Source organism: Hippocampus guttulatus, chromosome 8 (assembly GCF_054856545.1).
Source record: "Hippocampus guttulatus isolate MCC_2025c chromosome 8, RoL_Hgut_1.0, whole genome shotgun sequence".
Taxonomy (NCBI): domain Eukaryota; kingdom Metazoa; phylum Chordata; class Actinopteri; order Syngnathiformes; family Syngnathidae; genus Hippocampus; species Hippocampus guttulatus.
The window spans coordinates 15,431,891-15,453,301 of NC_141268.1; the positions used below are offsets into that span (position 1 = coordinate 15,431,891).

At 41.2% G+C, this 21,411-nt stretch overlaps 2 protein-coding genes across 13 annotated transcripts in view; one reads left to right on the top strand and one right to left on the bottom strand.

Annotated features, from left to right (window-relative positions):
- eps8l3a (EPS8 signaling adaptor L3a) lies at positions 1-14,128 on the top strand. 7 transcript variants are annotated; one of them, XM_086116834.1, is made up of 19 exons: positions 1-88; positions 5,415-5,491; positions 5,851-5,924; positions 6,003-6,067; positions 7,169-7,327; positions 7,461-7,610; positions 8,299-8,339; positions 8,416-8,486; positions 8,562-8,707; positions 8,841-8,946; positions 9,064-9,137; positions 9,293-9,367; positions 10,115-10,260; positions 11,138-11,288; positions 11,374-11,547; positions 11,627-11,746; positions 12,420-12,505; positions 12,850-12,985; positions 13,091-14,128. In XM_086116834.1, exons 2-19 carry the CDS (start codon positions 5,427-5,429, stop codon positions 13,100-13,102), a joined length of 1,851 nt encoding a protein of 616 aa, XP_085972960.1. In that variant the 5' UTR covers positions 1-88; positions 5,415-5,426; the 3' UTR covers positions 13,103-14,128. The 7 variants fall into 7 exon arrangements, 5 of the variants coding, with proteins under 5 accessions (XP_085972960.1, XP_085972961.1, XP_085972962.1 ...); XM_086116835.1 differs by having other exon boundaries at positions 21-88; positions 5,412-5,491; XR_015101540.1 differs by lacking the exons at positions 1-88; positions 13,091-14,128 and adding an exon at positions 108-270 and having other exon boundaries at positions 5,412-5,491; positions 11,374-11,433; positions 11,505-11,547; positions 11,627-11,734; positions 12,850-12,879.
- The window catches only part of ampd2a (adenosine monophosphate deaminase 2a), a 24,506-nt gene continuing 17,221 nt past the window's right edge, over positions 14,127-21,411 (bottom strand). For all 6 annotated transcript variants that reach the window (XM_086116825.1, XM_086116826.1, XM_086116827.1 and 3 more), the window contains 7 exons: positions 20,970-21,133; positions 20,658-20,784; positions 20,424-20,587; positions 20,212-20,332; positions 19,496-19,669; positions 19,295-19,405; positions 14,127-18,314 (listed from right to left, as the gene is read on the bottom strand). In XM_086116825.1, the coding sequence (XP_085972951.1) occupies positions 18,099-18,314; positions 19,295-19,405; positions 19,496-19,669; positions 20,212-20,332; positions 20,424-20,587; positions 20,658-20,784; positions 20,970-21,133 (1,077 nt within the window). In that variant the 3' untranslated portion in view covers positions 14,127-18,098. The remainder of the gene's footprint in view (positions 18,315-19,294; positions 19,406-19,495; positions 19,670-20,211; positions 20,333-20,423; positions 20,588-20,657; positions 20,785-20,969; positions 21,134-21,411) is intronic.

Below are 21,411 nucleotides of genomic sequence, written 5' to 3' on the forward strand. Positions count from 1 at the left end.
GAGAGCAATACAAGTCAATTTATCGCGGTGGCAACTGTTAGACATTTGTACCTCCACTACTTTTCCCTATCTAATAACCTTTGCTCAGGTAGGATGCCACACCGAGAAACACAACTCTGTTCTTTCACGCATTCGTTGTGTCACGCACGCTGGACTTTGTCTTCTATCTTTATGGGCTAGTCCTAAGTGGTCACTCAAACTATGACTTGAATTTGTGCTGGATTTTAAATATTCCATAAGGGAGCATTGAGATTGGATTTGACGCAGAAGGTAAGAACTCAGTAAATTGTCTAGTCTTATTTATTTAAATAATATACATTCCAATTATCTTTCAACAACTTCTTACCCAGTCAGCAAAATTGGTCTGGCCCAGCTCTCTGCAATGTGTTTTCAGGCGAAAAAAACGACCACGTATAGTAAGGCGCTTTTAGCCGAAAAAAAACGACCACGCATCGTCAGGCGTTTTTAGCCGAAAAAAAAAGACCCTGTATAGTAATGCGTTTTTAGACGAAAAAAAAAGACCATGTATAATAAGGAGTTTTTCGACGAAAAAAACGACCATGTATAGAAAGGCATTTTTAGACGAAAAAAACGACGTAAGGCGTTTTTAGCCCAAAAAAACGACCCTGTATAGTAATGCGTTTTTAGACGAAAAAAAAGACCATGTATAATAAGGAGTTTTTCGACGAAAAAAACTACCATGTATAGAAAGGCATTTTTAGCCGAAAAAAACAACCATGTATAGTAAGGTGTTTTCAGCCGAAAAAAAAGACCATGTATAGTAAGGCATTTTTGGCGGAAAATAACCGACATGTATAGTAAGGCGTTTTTAGCCGAAAAAAAAAACGACCACGTATAGTAAGGTGTTTTGAGTAAAAAAAACCGACCATGTATGGTAAGGCATTTTTAGCCGAAAAAAAAGACCATGTATAGTTAGCCATTTTTACTCGAAAAAAAATGACCATGTATAGTAAGGCTTTTTTAGCCGAAAAAAAAAAGGACCATGTATAGTAAGGCGTTTTTAGCCGAAAAAAACGACCATGTATTGTAAGGCGTTTTTAGACGAAAACAACAACCATGTATAGTAAGGTGTTTTTAGCCGAAAAAAACGACCATGAATAGTAAGGCGTTTTTAGCCAAAAAAAAGGACCATGTATAGTAAGGCGTTTTTAGCCAAAACAAACGACCATGTATAGTCAGGCGTTTTTAGCCGAAAAAACGACCATGTGCAGTAAGGCGTTTTTAGCCGAAAAAAACAACAACCGTGTGTAGTAAGGAGTTTTTAGCCCAAAAAAAAGACCATGTATAGTAAGGTGTTTTTAGCCCAAAAAAACGACGATGAATAGAAAGGCGTTTTTTGCCGAAAAAAAGGACCATGTATAGTAAGGCGTTTTTAGCCGAAAAAAATGACCATGTATAGTAAGGCGTTTTTAGACGATAAACACGACCATGTACAGTAAGGCGTTTTTGACAGAAAAAAAACACCATGTGTAGTAAGGCGTTTTTTCGGCTAAAAACGGCTTATGAGAAATGGTCTTTTTTTTCGGTTAAAAACGCCTGACGATGCGTGGTCGGTTTTTTTCGGCTAAAAACACCTTACTATACGTGGTCGTTTTATTCGGCCAAAAACACCTTCCTATACATGGTCGTTTTTTTCGAGTTAAAATGCCTTACTAAACATGGTCGTTTTTTTTCGGCTAAAAACGCCTTACTATTCATGGTCGTTTTTTTTTCGGCTAAAAACTCCTTCCTATACATGGTCCTTTTTTTCGGCTAAAAACATCTTCCTATACATGGTCGGGTTGTTTTCGGCTAAAACGCCTTCCTACTGTATACATGGTGGGGGGGGTTTTGCCTTAAAACGGCCTCCTATACATGGTCGTTTTTTTCGGCTAAAAACATCTTACTACACATGGTCGTTTTTCTTTTCGCCTAAAAACGCCTTACTATACATGCTTGTTTTTTTTCGGCTAAAAACGCCTTACTATACATGGTGTTTTTTTTCAGCTAAAAACGCTTTACTATTTATGGTCCTTTTTTTCGGCTAAAAACATCTTACTACACATGGTCGGGTTTTTTTTTGCCTAAAAACGCCTTACTATACATGCTTGTTTTTTTCCGCTAAAAACGCCTTACTATACATGGTCGTTTTTTTCGGCTAAAAACGCTTTACTATTTATGGTCCTTTTTTTCGGCTAAAAACATCTTACTACACATGGTCGTTTTTTTTTCTCGCCTAAAAACGCCTTACTATACATGCTTGTTTTTTTTCGGCTAAAAACGCCTTACTATACATGGTCGTTTTTTTCGGCTAAAAACGCTTTACTATTTATGGTCCTTTTTTTCGGCTAAAAACGCCTGACTATACAGTACATGGTCGTTTGTTTTTCTTGGCTAAAAACGCCTTACTATACATGGTCGTTTTTTTCGGCAAAAAACGTTTTACTATTTATGGTCGTTTTTTTCGGCTAAAAACGCCTTTCTGTACATGGTTGTTTTTTTCAGCTAAAAACGCCTTACTATACATCACTGGTGTCAAACTCATTTCACATGGTGGGCCACACTGCTCTGAGTCACGCACTGCTCCCCTGTCATGTGGTGTTCCACAGGGCTCAATTCTGGGCCTCTGCTGTTCTCACTGTATCTGCTCCCATTGGGTTCCATCTTAAGGAAACATGGTATTCCCTTCCACTGCTATGCAGATGACTGCCAGATCTATGTCCCACTGAGCAAGAAAGACGCCTTCTCATTAAGGCCACTCCTATCCTGTCTGGAAGAAATCAAAACCTGGATGGCACAAAATTTCTTGAGATTCAATGAAAAGAAGACAGAGGTGATATTGTTTGGGCCCAGTGGCCCTTGTACATTCCATCCTGTAGACTTGGGCCGCCTGTCTCCTTATCTTAAGTCAACAGTCTCAAACTTGGGCCTTAAACTGGACAGTGATTTCAAACTCGATCGGCAAATTGGTGCCGTTGTTAAATCCAGCTTCTTTCACCTTAGACAGCTGGCCAAAATAAAACCTCTCCTCTCACATGAACACTTTGAGACAGTAATTCATGCCTTTGTCACATCCCGGCTCGATTACTGCAATGCCCTTTACTTTGGAGTCAGCCAGTCCTCCATTAAGCGCCTTCAGCTGGTCCAGAATGCCGCTGCTCGCCTCTTGACTGGTACTCGTAAGAGGGAGCACATAATTCCTACTCTGGCATCCCTTCACTGGCTCCCCATTCATTTTAGAGTTATTTTCAAGATCCTCTTATTTGTTTTCAAATCTCTGAATAATCTCGTGCCACCTTACCTCTCTGAGCTCATCCGCCCCTACACACCTGCCCGACGCCTCAGGTCTGTGGACCAGACCTTATTAGAAGTACCAAGAACTAAACTGAGGCTCAGAGGGGATTGAGCCTTTTCTGTTGCTGGTCCCTCTCTCTGGAATGACCTCCCACTGAACATTCGGCAAGCCTCCTCGCTGCTCATCTTCAAAACCCTCCTCAAAACTCACTTGTATTCTTTGGCATTCGACTCAGCATGACTTAGATTTGTTCTTGGTTTTACTGTTTGGTGCTTTCTACCGCCTTTATTACCGATTTGTCTTACTGTTTATTGTGCATGTTAAATTGCTCCATGTACAGCACTTTGTATGCAGCGATGGCTGTTTGAAAGTGCTCTATAAATACTGTTGACTTGACTTGACATACGGCCTCGGTAGAGGTAGTCAAGTGGGCCGGACCATTAAAATGATACCATACTTTGCTATAAACAACCAAAACAACATGTTTTTCCTTTGTTTTGGTATAAAGAAGCACAAGAACATTTGGAAAATGTTGAAATTTAATGAACGTATCTTTTACAAAACATTTCATGAAGCACCATACATTTCCTTCAACAAATGTGCAATTTACTTTTATCATTCACATATATGCATTGCAACTGATCCCATTGATTGTACAAACTTTAACAAGTAATTGGTATTGAAAAATATAGTAATGCACTTTATGATTAAACAAGATTTATAAAGAAAGGAAGTTTTAAACCATTTACATGTGCATATAAAATCTAAATGTAATCCCTGCCTACACCTTACAAACTAAGGAGAGTGCTCTTAAATGTGTAAATGTGAGACTGCTATTGATAGCGTCTGCTGTCATGGGTCTGTCTCAGTGACGGACTGAGGCTGCTGTTGTCTTCATCTCTGGTCAAAACAGTGTCTCCTAGCGGATTTTCAATGATTTGCACCTTATTAAAAATATTAATTCTGTGTCTTTTATGCATTTTTTTCATTTTTAAATTATCCTGCAGGCCTGATTGAACCTTGCGCGCGTGTGTGTGTGCGTGTGTGTGTGTGTGTGTGATGAATGGAATTCCGCATCGGTGTGCAATTGTAAAACAAGGCTGTGTGTTGAAAAAATAAATCTGAAACTGCATTTAAGGGTGGCTCAATACTGGCTGGCCATATACGGGCCGGAGTTGTAAATTGATTCCTGGCCCAAATTCTTCACTCCACAACTGGCCCTCATCTGGTTTGCCAGAGTCAAGCCAGTGCCTCCTTTGCCACTCCTGAGCCTTGTTCGGCCCACATGCATTATGCCAGTGCCGACTCAAGGCCAGCTGTGCCAGCTTCATGCCGAATCCGGGCCAGATGCCTTTGCTGACTGGGTACTGATGCTGGTAGTGTTCAAGATTGGTCTGGATCAACCTATTGACAGCATATTTGTTGACATCATGGTATGAGAATATGATTAAACATTTTGCATTTGTCTTTTTATTTAAAAAAAAGGTACATTTTATTTCTCCCCTACTATGGCATAAGAAGCAGCCGAATTGAAAAGTGAGTGTAAGAAACAGGCTTGGTTGTAACATTATTCGTCCATCCATGCCTGTACACAAAAATCACCAAAATTGTATGAATAATTCCAACATGTCATTCAATTTTTAGCCATTATTTCTTGATTGAGACGACATGCCTTATATTTAGTTGCATTCTTGAAGCAAAAAAAAAAAGTTTCCGTGGTTGAATGTAACCCTTGATTAATCTAACTTCTCAGAGAAGCCAAGTGAAAAATGTCAAATGTGAGCTCGCTGAAATCAAAGGAGTCTGCTTTAAAGCTTTTCAGGAAGCTGAATGCCTTCTGAAAACACTAGAAGTCACAAATAACTGTGAATCACTCACTGCATATGTAAACATTTTATTATCATTTGCCACATTGGCGGTGTTTATCTGACGAATGGCAACTAAACATTTCCGGACTTGGGTAAACTTTTTTTTTTTCCAAATACATTTACAGCCTTTCATTTTTTTTCACCTGTTGTGTTGCGTGAAGGTCATTTTTACAATGAGGCATCAAAACGAAATACCATGCAAAATACCGTAGCGAGCTACCTTGTTTTATGACACTCATGTGACACAGCAGGTGCGAGCGAGGATGTTCCGGAGTGACAGTCCACAGGGGAATGACACCAGCAGTTATGCAGGATCCATCCAGTCCAAGTATGTTCGTCATCCACGACATGGTTGAATTTTTTTTTTCTCTCTCCCTCCACTGAAGAAAATCAATGCGTGCCTAAACCGTCTATTTCAGAAAGGCCTTTTATTGTGGGCAGCCTTGCATAACAATCTTGTTGTCTAACTGGTGTTTTAATAAGCCACACCTGTGAGGTGGATGAATTACCTCGGAGAAGTAAGAGAAGTGCTAAAGATTTAGACCAAGATTTGAGAAAAATAGGTCTCTGTGCCTTAAAAAAAAAAAATCTAAAATATATGAGTTCAGCTCAAGAGAAATTGGAGTGAAAATAAATGTATTCCATCTATCTTTTTGTTATGTAATTTGCTCTTGTTTGTTGTGACAGTGGCTACTCGCTCAGGGATGAAGTGTCCTCACTGGTGTCATCTATGTCGAGGCCCAGCGCAAAGTCGATATACCGTTAAGTCACCATACCGTACCATTTTTTGAGCGATTGTCGGATCAGTTTCACGAACCGCCGTGTTGTCGGCTCAACAGTGCAGCGGAAGGAGTACGCCGCCTCGATGAACAACACCATCAAGTATTTCCATTACAGAGTGGAGGTACCGTCTGAGTTATGCTTATTTTCGAAGGTCTCGTTGTGTCCACCTCGCTACCTTGACAGTATTTCCATTATTACAGCAGTGTTAATGCAAGTGTCATGTAATTGTCCAAGAATTTTGTCGAATTTTGTCATTTCCAACTTTAAGTTTTCTACCAGATTATGTAATTCATCTGTTTGTTTTTTATTTACAAGGGAGCAATTTCAAGAAATAGGTGTGTCAGAAAAATTCCAGGACCGCTATCACAAAAGATATGCAGATATACTTCAAACCCAAACTACAAATTTTCCCCCTTCTGAGTGGGGCGGACGATCGACCGACACGTCATCAAAGTGATCCACTGGCGTTAGTTTCAATTCATGCACGAGGAGAGGAAAACAGTTGTGGTGGTACGATTCAAGGCTGCTTCACCGTGACATCACAATTGCTCAGAGCCTTGAGCATCTGACAGTTCCTGGCTGAGAATAACATCGCCGTGTTGTTGCACCCTCCCTACTCACTCAACCTAATTCCGTGTGGACAACATCAAGACGGCAGTGGCGGAGCCGCGGCGAATCCGAGAAGAATCCTGACAGGGTTTCACGAAGGCATAACAGAGAAGGATGGGAAAGTGCATGAGTACTTTGAAGGGGAAGACTTCTAGTTAGTTGTTAGGATTTGAAATATACTCTGTCTTTTGGGATTCCAGTCCTGGATTTGTTCGAGCACACCTCGTTTTCTTAGTTTCCCAAAGACACATTTAATGGCTTAATGCACTCCACCAGCCCAAATGAATGACACCAATTGAACGTTTGAATTCGAAAAGTGATCGCTCCTCCTGATGGCTGTTAGAAAAACTGTGCTACTGAAAAGAGAGAGTTCTTAAAATCACTTTTGAGTTCTCTGACCTGTGCATTGTGCAAGCAAACTGGAGTTTGAAGGATTCAAAAATATCTCGATTTGATACTAGTGAAGAACTGATGATGCTCTTCAAAACTACTGCAGTAAAACAAGCAAAAAAAAAAAAAAAAACCCCCACAAAGAGCAAAGGTAGTCAAATCGAAGAAGGTCCGAGGGGGTTAACAATGTGCCGCTGCTGCTGTTGTTGTTGTTGCGTGTCAGCATCTACTCACATGCAACCTGGATGGCAAGGAGCTGCGAGGCTTCACCGACTGTGTGGACAGGCTCATTCTACTCGACAAGATGGGTCGAGTGTGGGGCCAGAATATGCTGCTGGAGGTCAACGGACCCGACCTGCTGCTCACCGACACAGAGACCAAGGTTGCTGACACCCGCTCATGTGGATGCATTTTCAATAGGGCCTGTTTGCCATAGACGGAGGGAGGCGGGGTTAATCAAGAATGAAGAAAAATAACAATAATAATAATAAAAATAATGTCTGACTTTTTCTCAGGAAGTGCTGGAGTCTATTCATCTGTGTGACGTCGTGGAGCTAAAAGCTGTGTTGGACACGACGGCTTCCAACTCGCTCCTGGCAGTGATGGTCAAACCCAGCAGGAAACACGTGATGAGCGTCTTCCTGTTCCACTGCGACGACGTCAGGGTGAGAAGAGACCATCCAAACACCCTTTAAAGGAGTGATTCTCAAAGTCTTGCACCAGGACGCCTGTAATTCATATCTTGTAATAAGCGCTAAGGGACCAAAAAATATTATTGCCCGCCCGCCTGGTGGTCCGGTGGTTAGCGCGCCGACCTCACAGTGCACAGGTCATGGGTTCGATCCCGGCTCCGGCCTTCCTGTGTGGATTTTGAATGTTCTCCCGGTGCCTGCGTGGGTTTTCTCCGGGTACTCCGGGTTCCTCCCACATTCCAAAAAACATGCATAGCAGGTTGATTAAATACTCTAAATTGTCTCGAGCTGTGAGTGTGACCACGGATGGTTGTTCGTCTCTGTGTACCCTGCGATTGGCTGGCAACCGGTTCAAGGTGTCCCCCGCCTAATACCCGAGGACAGCTCGAATAGGCTCCAACACCCCCGTGACCCTTATGAGGACAAGCAGATTAGAAAATGGATACATATATTTTATTGTTTTCATTGTCAATGAATCAATTATTGAATTATCTTCTGCCTAATATTGGGATACGCATTGGTTGAAAAAAAAATCCATATGGGTAGGGCCCCAAGTAAATAAAAACAAAACAAACAAACGAACAAAAAAAAAAACTTTGAGAGCAACTGCGAGCGCACCATGACGTGAGCCCAATAATAAAATATCACATCTTGCTTCCAGGCTGATTACGTCCAAAGGGCTCTTTCACAAGCGCGTTTAAGGTAGGCGGGACAACCATCATAAATCCGCTGAGCCCTCTTTGGCTTTGAATTGATGGTGACGCTTCTGACTCAACAGCGCAAGACATGAAGAAGCGGAAAGTCGAAGTCAAGTTGAACCCAAAGAGTGGGCCCCTCCCGATTACAACGGTGAGCCTATTCAGAATCCGTACCGACAATAATGACACAGCATTTGTTTAAATCTGCTTTTGCTTGCCAATTTAGAGGACACTCTCCTGGTTGTAGCTCCGAGGGATGTTGATGACCAGGAGGAAGAGGAAGAGATGCACGAGGAAGAAGAGGAGGAGGCCTCCATCAGAGAAGAAACTTTGGCACCTCGACGGCCTTACACGGAATTGGACAGAAACGTGGTCTGTAAAAAAAAAAAAAAAAAAAAAAAAAAGAGACTCGAGGGCCCCGCCTCAGCTCTGGCGTGAAACTTCATGTCCGTGTTTTTTCAATACTTGAACAACTGTTCATCATCTTTCCGTTTCGACGCTGTAGGACATCTTGAATCATATCATCAACGACATTGAGATCTTCATGGGGAAGGTGGCCGGCGTCGCAGCGAAAAATGAAAAAAAAAAGAAGAAAAAGAAAAAAGGAAAAGGTTTGGGAACATAGATGTTTTGATGACACGTGTTCATTTTAAATTACAGATTCATTGCATATTCAAAAAAAAAAAAAAAAGCCTAAAATGCATCTTTGGTTGTGTTTTGTTTGTCAGTCATGGTCGGCATGCCCCCAACAGAAGAGTTTGAAGAGTGCCTCCAGAAGATCAAATGTGGTTTCAACCTTCTGGTGTGTGCCCTTGACACCATTCCGTTATTTATCTCAGCTTTCACCACAAAAAAAAAACAAAAAACCAACAAAAAAAACCGGGAAAAAAACGTGTCTTTTTTTTTCTTTTTTTCTTTATTGGATGCCTAAAGGAAATTGTGTCTCTGTGTCCACAGGTGGAGCTAAAGGGAAAGATCGATAACCCCAGTGTGTCCGAATTTGTGCACTCCTTTTTCTCTGCTTTAGCATTTGTAAGTTGCACTCTAAAATCATTTATCATAAATGAATAAATAAAAACATAAATAAAAATGTTCAGTCCAAAACAATCCTGCAAAAACACTGATAAACATTCACTATAATTTCAACCAAAAAAAAAAAAAAAGGAAAATGGCGGGAAAAAAATCTATAGAAAAACAAACAAGAAAATATTTTAAACTACTCCCCCCCAAAGATTTTGAAAAAAAAATCTGCGAATATGCGCACCTGCGCATGCCGAACCGCATGTATGCGGGGGTCAACAATAGAGAAAAAGGACATCCACACGTTAGCGGAGAAAAATGCACATTCAACATTTCTCAAATCATTCTTGACCTCAAAATGGGTAAAATTCCTAATTTTGCAAGAATTGCAAATTTTCCTTGAAAATCTCAAATGAATGCAGAATTGAAATAATCCCTTAACATTGATCAACTGATTTGAATAACTTCAAAATGTTGAATATTCCCCAAATTCCTGCTTTTTGCAGGAAGTCCACGTTTTCAGGACGAGAAATTTTACAAACGTACCGCTATCCTATAACTCGATTTTTCTCACTACCCCCTTGCCCTCAAATCTCCCAATCCACAATTCTTCATTTCAAATCCATTCCACAGCATTTCAGCTCACCCGCCTTCATGCAGATTTTGAACACAAATGACGATTTTTACAGAAGCGGCCATTTCTAATTATATTTATAAACCTTCTCGGGTATACCTCATTTTGCGACTTGCGCTCACCAGATTGTGACTCAGTGCTCCGAGGACGTGCCTCCGAGCATCGTTGCTCCCCTGCTGACTCCTCAGTGTATCTGCCTCATGAGCGAGGAGGCCTCCGCGGAGGAGGACCAGCTGTGGCAGTCTTTGGGAGACGCGTGGAATATCCCAAGGTAGAGGACGTAGTTGACCGACAGTATTCGAAATGCCAGATTATTTTTGAAAAAGTCCACATATTGCAGAATTTTACCCTGACATTTTTCATGAATTCAGTTTATTCATTCTTGGAGCAGGTTTGTTCGGGTATTTTTTTTTATTTGTTTGATTTATTTTTGATGCTTTGTTTTTTAGTTTAGGTTTTATTAGTTTTAGTATTAGTTTTATTAGATTTTTTTAATATAGTTTAAAAAAATTATAGTGTTTGTCATGTGCAAGATAAAAAAGGGTCACAAAGCAAACGTTAACATCGAAATATGCATTAAAAACAAACCTTGAAAGCTCATGTATGATTTAATTTTTGTTCTAGTGATAATTGATGTAAGATGTAGTTTCAGTTTTCGTTTAAAAAAAATAAATTATTTCGTTCACGAAACTGTTTATCCAATTGTAGTTTTAGTTATTTTGTTAGTTTCCGTTAACTATGGTAACCTTGCTTAACACAGGCTGTACATTTTTTCAACCCTCGCAAATTACAATTTTATCCGAATAAGCATTGTGACTGTTTCCACCTCATACTTCAACTTTTTCACTTTTTCTAAGAATATTCTTACGTTTATGCAGTCGTGTGCAAACTACAGTTGATGTCTATCAAAAGTGGGAGAGAATTTACTTATTTTAATGTTGGTCCTTGATTTAATTTTCATACAATTTAGATTTTATTCTGGTCGAAATGTTGCAGCGTTCCCTTGCAATATTTTCACTTTATTTCACACAGATGTATGATTTTCTTAAAAAAAAAAAAAGGGTTAATAGATTGTGCAAGTGTATGTTAGCTTATGGAACAGCCAGTCTATATCTTGGCACTTCAAAGTGTTTCTTACTTTGGCGCAGCACTAAATGGCCCGAGGATGACGAGGACATCCCGACATACACTCTGGCGTTCTTTGACGGCTGGCAGCCTCCCGAGGTCAGGGAGGCCCCTGCGGCCGCCACGGAGACCCCGGTGAAGGCGCAGGAGGTTCAATGGCCCCCGTCCAGCAAGGTGCGCCCTCATACATCCTCTCTTTAGTCGATGGGGAAAATATACTGAAGAAAAGACCAAGAGGGCATTTGCTTTGTGTGTGTAGACAACTACCAAGAAGATGCCGTCGCCACCTGCAACACCAACACAGCTTGAAAGGATACCTGTAAGGTACACGGCCAAGTTGCGGGAGAAGAAGCTCCGTCGCATGCGCGTCATGCACAACTTCATCTCCAGGAACAACAGAGAGCTGACCATCAGGAAAGGCGAAGTCGTGGAGGTGCCACGTCGTCCCAACTGTTTCAAATCTCAAATTCAGATGAAATGATAACGAGAAAATGCTTGGTGCATTCCCGTAGCTGCTGGACGTGTCCAAGCTGTGGTGGAAAGTGAGGAACAGCAGAGGAGAAGAAGGTTTCGTACCCAACAACGTCCTCACGGAAAATGAACAACAGGCTGACGAGATGGTGACTGCAATGGCACGTTGCAATTTTATACATTTGCACTTATTATATAACTTATCTACGCTATCTTATACTGTATTTTAAACCAACCATATTTCCCAATAGTAGCTCATCTCTTGAGCAAAACTGATTGAATGACATTTAAAATGAAATCTTGAATATTCTCTTTTGAGGAAAGAACCACATAGATTCTTTTTAGGTGATGAGCGATGCAGACATATGTTACATTACATGTTGCTGCTTAAATGTTACAGGACGTTGCCAGAAGCTGAGCTGCACTGTGTTTGTTTACAGACTAAGCTTGAGGGCAAAGCAGTTACACTTTTGTTAAACATGTTCTGTGTGGGAACCTGACTAACTAACACTTGTCAACAAATGTTTATGACAATTTTTAAATCTGAGATACGAGTATACTTTTCTAGATGATTTCTTTGCACTGATTCCGAATCTGCCCTCATTTCTTCAGATTTTCATAAGAATATAATAACAGTAAGATAATACGGAACGTAGGAGTATATTTAGTCATATACTGTATATGAATTAAGGGTTAGGTTCCGCAACAGGTGGATTTTTTTTTCCCAGAAACGTAGCTATAAATTACAAAGCACGGTCAAATCCATATCGCGCAAGCTTTTATAGGTCAAACTTAAAAACAGAGTGTTACTGAATCTTCTCTCTCCTTCCTCAGCCAACCGGAAGCTCTCCCGTCTTAGGCAAGAAGTCGAAACCTGCTGAGGTGAAAGCCTGGCTTGAACACATGGGCTTCACCAAGATGTGAGTACAGTACGTCACTCACAACAATTGCAGGGACACTTAACAGTACATCGAATGAGAGCAACCGTCAATATGACGGAGCGCTAATCGGCATCATGCTAAACTGCAGCCTCTAATTTGATTTGCAACATGACAAATTTTTTTTCACTGATCTTTTTTTAAGTATTAGTCTTGAGTCATAATGTTTTGTTTCTTAGTTTTTTTTTTTAGCGCAACATATTTTTTTGTAAAATTTAAAGAGCTTTAGCTGGATTGTTGTACTCACACATTGCATTTGAATCCATGTTGGTTGCCTCGCACGTCTGATTTTCACATCCATTCTTGTTCTTCGTTTGTGCGTGCAGCACGGTGCGCTGTCTGGGCGTGCTGAGCGGCTCCATGCTCCTCAGCATGACCCGAGAGGAACTGAAGACAGTGTGTCCAGAAGAAGGCGGGAGGGTGTTCTTCCAATTACAAGCAGTCCGCTCCGCCGCCCTGGCTGTGAGTAGCAACTTGTTCCTTCATTTTCCAGGGAGACTAACGACAGACAAATTCTGTGTGTGTGATGATTACGCTGTTACTTCTCTGTTTTCTTCACAACCGTAGGCTGCAAACTGAGCCGGAGAGTTGTCATGGAGGAAAACATCACCAGAGGCGGCCCACCTTCAGCTCACAACAGCTAAACCTCTGTCATTTTTACACTGGCACTTTTATTAGGAAATATTAGAAATCTTGACTGTATGTTATACTCTAACCGGACTTCAAAATGTTGCATTTACAAAGATGATCACATTAGCTTTTGATTGGCACTGCCAGAGAGGCATTAATTTAACAATACTGTATATTTATTGGTTCGTCATAGTTTTTCTATCCACCCACCCACGCATCCATCCATTTTCCACAACCCTTATCCTCACTAGGTTTGCTGGGTCTGTCCCAGCTAACTCTGGACAACTATTCACACCTTTAGCCAATTTAAACTCTTCATGCATGTTTTTGAAATGTCGGAAGAAGCTGGAATACCCAGAAAAAAGCGGGAAAGGCTGGAGCTGAGATTCGAACTCTGTATCTTAGAATTTTGAGGCAGACGTGCAAACCACTATTGTACAGTCCTGCTCTGGGTTTACTATTACTGTACATGTGTTTTTTTAATTCATATACAGTTAGAGCAAAATATGACCTCAGAGTGAGAAAGTATTCAAACTCCAACTCCATTAATGGATACATCTTCCAGGTGCAAATGCCAGTTTTAAATTCGCACTGTACAATATACCCATGGCAGAAAATTGTTAGCAACGTTCAACGTGATCACTGATGTTTGTTATTCAACTTGAGTCCTCTGGATGTCCGTGGCTTTCGTTTCAAACGGATGCCTGAAACGTAGATTTTTTTAATTATTATTATTAATTATTTGGCTGATATTTTAGCAAGCTGGCCAACAAGTATGTGAGCATTTTTCTGTCTTCTTGTTTGGTCAGAGCAAAACTATTTGGCAGGGAAGGAGACCAAAAAGACGTTAGCCTGTTCTGTTTAGCGCTTCAAAGCGAAAAGGTGACATCCGGTGGACAAAAACCGAATTGCAATTTCATGAAAAACCCCTTCGGAGAAACCGAGAAATAAAAAAACATAGCAATCACAACAGTACATTATGAAGAAACGTGCTTTATTTTAAGTGCTCAGACATAACATGTTAACTCTCTTCAAAGATTTGCGAATCGGTTGTTTGCTGATAATTTCCCTACTGCAGTTGTAGATAGTGAGCAGAAATAAAGGCATCGGAACACTTGGTTAACAAACTACGGGTTTACGGATTTCCATCCATCCATTTTCCGAACCGCTTGATCCTCACTAGGGTCGCGGGGGGTGCTGGAGCCTATCCCAGCCGTCTTCGGGCAGTAGGCGGGGACACCCTGATTTAACATCTGAATTCTTTTTCGAAAACTGTGATTCGTGTAATGTGACGAGAAAAATACAGGACAACTACAGGATTAGGAATTCTGAGGTAGGACGAGCTACATTGTGTTTCGTAGTGATCGGGAAATGAAAACACATCATTCACTCTACGTAGCACAGACCGTAGCAATCCCTAATACGTCAGACAATAGGCAATCAAATTAAAATTTGACATTACCTTAAGAACCTTTATTTATTGACAGTCGAAAATGATTGATCAATCCCTGTCACTTCTTGCTATTGGGGGGGAAAATCCTGGTTTGATTATACAAATTGTATGTTGGTTAACACTGGAAGGATGGCTTGTTCGGACATGGAACACATTTGTTTCTCTTTGAGCTACAAAATTGGTGAAATCTGCAGTAGCCTAAAATACTTTCAACTCGAGGGTTGGTATTTTTGAATGAATGCCACAACGCGTATAATTACTGACTTAATTGTTGCCTAATGGAACACAAATATGAACCATGCATGTGTGTCGCGACCTACTGGTAAATTGACGGTTTTCAAACTAACCTAAGAACCAAAATTACATTCGATACCACAAAATAAGATCTTTTATGAGTTAAAAATATTGTTTAAAAAATAATTGTATATTATTTCTATATTTATTGTACAGTATTTTTTATTGATGCAAAGCAGCGATTCACAACCAGTGCTTAAGAGATTATCAGGCGTGCAATGGAAAATTATACAAATGTACCCAATTGGACCGAAAACTAACAATTCACTACAAATACTGTGTCTTTGTTCAAGTATTCATTGCCAGCTATGTATAGTGACAGGCGAAACAATTAAATGATCTTCCACTAGAGGGCAACAGCTACATCATTAAACTGTGTTTATCGACTTTTTGGGACATGACTTTCTGACGTAAAATATACTTTTACTGACTAAATGTTTGGAAACAGTTGTGTAAAAAATTAATCCTAAATAAGGAGACCTCTCAATGGAGGTAAGAAATCATGCAGGATGGAAAATGTACTTTTGTCACCCCGTTGGCTGTTTTAAGTCATTGCAAGGAAACCTGTCTGTGGTCTAATAAAACAAGCAACATAAAAAAAATGAGTTAAGCAATCACAATGACCAAGCGGCAACGTAATCATGATGAACATGAACAATCAGATTAATGATGAAAAAAAACTTAATGTACGCATTTAAAAGTACACTTTGTATATAAGGCTAACAGTCTCACACTTCGCGGCACATTCACCTCTGCAGTGCACCTCATTAGCTTCGCATAGCAGCTCAATGCCAAGAAGGAGGGAAACAAAGAGTGCGTGAGAAACTGGTCACGTCTTTTGGTTCACTTTCACATCTTCTAAAAGCTACAAGAAAGATTTTCACTCTGCAAAGGCAATAATCATCAGTATTAATACTGTCTGAGGTGTATTGAACTTCCCTGCTGTCTGATGATGTGTGCTTGTTTATTGATGCGGGGTGTATTGAAATTCAGTATAGTGTTCCCCCACATATTCGCAAATTCACGCGGACTTTATCTGCTTGGGCCATATTTTAAGTATTGCTCTGGCGCCATCTTGTGACATCTTGGTGTCAAGAAATTACATCGACATAAGGGGCTGTCTAATTGAAAAGTGGTGCTTTGTCACCATCTTGTAGCATCTGTAGGCACCAAACATTTTTAACAGAGGAATCACTTACTGTGCGGGCAGGGCTTGGGACCTATGCCCCGCGAATAGTGAGGGAGCGCTGTACAATGGTGCCTTGAGTCGAGTTTAATTAGTTCTGTGCCCATGATCATAACTCTCATATCTTAAATTATATTTCCCAAATGTTTCACCCCTCCCACCCAGAAAAAAAGCTTTTTAATAAAGAAGATGGTACTCTAGAACATTGTACATTGTAAAATGATGTAGTCATAAAGAGCAGAACCAAACAGCTTGTGCATCATGATTAAGCGCAGTTCTTTATGGGGTGTGTGACTTGGCCACCAGGACGCAGCAAAATACAGTCACGAAGACACAAACAAAGAAGACTCCCAATTACTGTATGTGACTTGGTAAGCTGCCGTCGTAATAGTTGTTCTTCGCAGAGGATAAAGAATAGGTGAGCATTGTGGCCTCTACCTGTGCCGATGCAGTTTGTCTCCAAATACCATATCTCTACAACGAACAGACACCATTTGTTAGCTCCTAGTGGCATTTTGCATTGTTTATTACCATTAAGCTAAGCGGACTCAAGGCAAAGCTAGGTGGTCGTTTTAAATGCATGTGAAAAAGTCGGCTCAGTCGTATCTCAAGGTACCACTGGGCTTGCTGTTGAATCCTTCACATAGATGCTTAATGGCCTGAATTACATTATCGATGGGGTGAGCGGTTATAGGTCAACCTACAGGTGACACACAAGTATTTGAAGTGTGACATGTCAAGTTGGAATCGCTGCAAGAGCCAAGCAACAGAACTAAACGTGACCCAGCACGGTGTGCTCATATGCGGTCAATGAGCAGAAAACTAAATATACCATTCAAAAAGTTTGGATGTCACTTAGAAACATCTTTATTTTACTGTACAACAAAAAGGTTTTTTTTTTTTAAAGCACATTAATAATTTCAAGCCCAGTGAATCTCATCAGGTGGGTCAGGACCCAAAATGAGGTTGCGAGCAAATTAAAACAAAACATGTATTTTTAGTTTTGAGTTTCCCGCTACAATAGCTACGTGCCATAGCTGTTAGTTTACTCCGTGAACAAATACAGTGCAGCTCAGCATCTGACTAACGGATGTCATGGCAGGTGGTATGCTCAAGCTAATTTATAATGGCTTTTTCAAATATACGTGTTGTCAGAGGCTATCTTTAAACGAAACATCTTCTTTGAAGTGAGCCCAAACTTTTTAAATGGTAGTGCATTTCAATACAAACCAAAGCTGGCTGGTGGGCATGCTGCCTTACATTACAGCTTGCTGTAAACACATGGAATCAACATGCAGGCATGCAAAAGAAAAAATTTTTTTTTTAATCCCCTTCAGTTTGTGAATGCTGCCAGGTGGCTTATTTGAGCACTGAAAATCCTAGATGCAGACAATGCTGCATGAAGAATGAACAAGGCACTGTAACATTTGGTGCATTTGGATAGTGCGATGTATGCAAAGGATTTTTTTTTTGGGTGGGGGGGGGGGGGGGGGGGTTTAGGCCAGTTAGGAATGACTGTGGAGGGAGCCCTCTTCACGGCCACAGTGAGGTAAAGAAACTCTTCTCGTCCTCCTGCTCATATGCTTGTTTTTATTTAGTACTGAAGTCCCAAAAGAACACAAGAATGCCTTCATTCTCTTTCCCTCAGTGGAATGTTGGCAGACTTTTGCCAGAAGCGTGAAGGAATAATAATTGGCCTTGTCGCTGTGCTTTGAGCCGCAAACATTTGCTTGCGCGGTGTGTTCAACTTAATTCAAGAAAATAGAAGACTCTGCCTACGATGCATCACAGTGACTACACATGGATGGATGGATGGATAGATGGCTAAGGGGCTGGATGGATGAATGGAGAAACGGATGGATGTCAGTACCCCCTAGCTGACCTCCTGATGCTGGCTGATGGTGGAAATGTGTGCAAAGGTTTGAAGTGTGCAGGCGGGGACTACTTCCTTATGACAACCTCAGGTGTCACGTGACATGGATGACTGGCCGGTGTGCTTTTGACTGGGGAGCTCAACGGCACCCGGGCAGAGGCCCCATGCACAGTGTGTCCTCCTCGCTGATCGTTTCCAGCTCCTCGGTGCGCACGGCGTGCGTGATGAGCTGCAGCTCCTCGGAGAGCGTCTCGCTGCGGTACGCCACCCGAATGTCGGGGAGGTTGGTGCGGCGGATGTCGTTGCTCTCTGGGCCCTCTTTATAAAAGCTGGGGCCCAGCCAGTAGCTTTTTGCCTGGAGGTAACAATTTTCATATGAAACAAATTATGGACTATTTGATACAGACGAAACATGTATCATGTTAAGTATCAATAAATTAAAAAAAAATTCATGTTAACATTGCTCTTCTGTTTTATATTTTCTTCGAAAGTCTCATCATGGGTGAGTTATGTTTAGAACACACCCATGAGGGTAGTAAGTGGGGCTAACTAGTACCCACTACCCCTCCCCTTTGTTGTTGTTGGGTTTTTTTTTTAAGAACAACACACATTAACTCTTTAATTCCACAAGATGTAGTTGTATGTCTGTTTAAAATTAGGCCCCGCCTACCAAGGACGTACTTGTACGTCTAAGTCTTTTTTTTTTTTTGCATCATAGAAAGGAGGAGGGTCTGATGCAATCTGTGAATGATAATAAGCCGTTTGCATTGTAAATCATGTAAAAAGGCGACCAGTAGGTGGCGGTGGTACCTCACGTGCTTGAAATGCATGCTTTTACAAAAAGCTCTTCTTCTCCGTTTTTTGCCCAGGAATTGCCATTTTCATGAAACTTATACATTTTGTAATGCCAATTGCTGAAGAATGGAAAAAGATAGAAATATTTTTTTTCTACTGAAAGAAGAGAGTCCAAACTTTATTTTGGTAGGCTCCATGTTTATATAGCATTAGAACCAAATATTCTGTGGGCCTTGTAAAATCAGTCAAAATCCAGTAAAACACTGGGATTGAGGAGGTTGCTCCAGTGAAAATGGCCGGGATTTAATGAGTTAATCAGAACAAAAATGCATCTGCGGTTGCAGTATCTTGTCCTCCTCCTGCATTATGTGCCGAGAAGGAGAGGGGGGGGGGGGGGGGGGAATAAATAAATAACTGAAGGCAATTAGCGTCCCCAAACGCATGACCAACCTTACTGCTTCCGCTACATCCCTACTTTGCACAATTATAGATGTGTAAAACAAAGCCATGACTTGCATAAAAATCAAGAGAGCAGTTTACCCTGTGTGAAAAGCCACTCATCAGAACACTGTTTCTTGCCAGCTCACACATGTCACAAGAACTCAGCTTCCAGACTTGAGTCGCAATGCTGTATTCCTCCATGAGAGGCTCCTGCACACACACACACATATCGCCTGTTACTTCTGACCATCTACTACGCAAACTGTCCTGATTCGCTAGATGGAGTGTCCTCGCGCTGACCTTGGTGAAGTGGAACTGGAGGGGGTCGTCCGTGGACAGGGACACCACGAGGCCTCTTGACAGGTACTCTGGTAGCGGATTGCGGTGGTAGCTCAGGAATAGGCTGTTGTTGCTCAGAGGGGACATGGCGATGCCGATCTGGGCCAGATAGTATAAATACTGCAGCACAGGGGCCTGAGGGGAAAATGCCAGACATATTTGACCATAAAAGTGAATCTTACATTTGGCTTAACCAATTTAAAATCTCTTTTATAATAAAAGACTAAAAACTGCAAGTATTTTTGTGTATTGCGTAAATTTTTTTAAAAAAAGCAATAATATTTTTTGCGGATTTTAATGGGGCTAATTTGGGCCACTTTACTCAGTTTGGGTGATGAAGCAATCGGACCCTATCGTAGACTACTTTGAACCCCCATTTATGGCAGGGCAAAAGTTCCACACGCCCGCAATAGGTAAAAATCTTTGACGTGTATAAACATTTTTGAAATAGTTTTACTCCCATTTTAAAGTGTTCAAATACACTTTTGGCATTGTATAATAATTACAACGATTGTCTCAATGTACAGTATTCACTCATGTGCCAAGGCATAGTGGTTGGGAATCATTAACAGTGTTGAGTAAATGGATGAAAATACTGTACTGTATTAAAAAAGATATATAAATTTAAAAATAAAGAAAACAGCTGATGGTGTACGATACGCAAGTGCGGTGCTGACCTTTCTGAGCAGCAGACCATGGGAGATGTTCTCTGATAACATGAACCCTGACACCAGGTGGTGGATTGGCCCAGCCTCCCCACAGTGAGGTCGCAGCACAAACGTATGAAAGCCTCGCCTCCTGTTTTGGACAGATTTTAAAAAATATATATATGATTGACATATCAATTTTGTTTTGTTTTTTAAATTGCAGCATGGGGACAGAACGCCACCTGCGAAGGTGGTTGAGCACGGTCATGTTGGCGTAGGTGTAGTAGAGGTAGTAGGAGTAGGGCGGGTTGTCCTCCTCTCTCCAGTTGGCTGGGAGAGGACTATCCAGATTGAAAATATGGTGCTCAGGTTTGGACTCATCATCCACGCTGTCAAAGCCCACCACCTGTATGGCAGGGGGAAGGGAATTTAGTCTTGCTAGGTCGTGGCTAAAAAGGTGAAAAATCGACGCTCACGTGCTCCAGGAAGAGATGCAGTTCGGGATGGCTTTGGGGGTTGATGGTGGCTTCAAACAGCGGCAGGAAGATGTTCTCGAGCATCTCCTGGAAATTTGCCAGTTGCTTCTTTGTCTGATACACGTCGCTGTGGGAAGACAATGCTTGTGAGAATTTGTTTACAAACAAATAAATACACACATACGTAAGGGTTGAGGCTGTCCACAAATAAAACTGCAGACCCCTGCCAAACCGAGTGGGTATCAGCACCAAACTTTCGCAGTCGCTATGCCACTTGTGAACGGGTTCTTTCGGAATGAAAATGTCACTTACAAAAGACGAGGCACCTGGATAAGCCAGCGCACGTTATCAGAATACACCCGGTGTTTAACAGCCCACTGGGCCAGCTTGTTCCATTCGTCTCTGGAGCGACCATAGATGGACAGACGTAGCTCGGAGTTCTGGTACTTGCTCTCCTCAAGGTCGGACATCACCTCCTGCATGAACATAAGAACACTTTTTTTTTTCTTCCTTCGAGCTGTTTGTTGGTTTATCATTCAGATTTGAAGACTCAAAAATCTATGGGCCTGAAATTCTAATTTACTGGAATCCTAAATAGCGGACATTGAATTACTTTATAAAAACATGACATAATGAAAAATAGTTGAAAAGAGTTTTTGTCACAATTTCTTCTTAAAATGATCATTGTGCTGCTGGTTTTGGTGCACGTGCCTTGGCCACCTGGAGGCAGTACAAGACAGACATATGGATATAC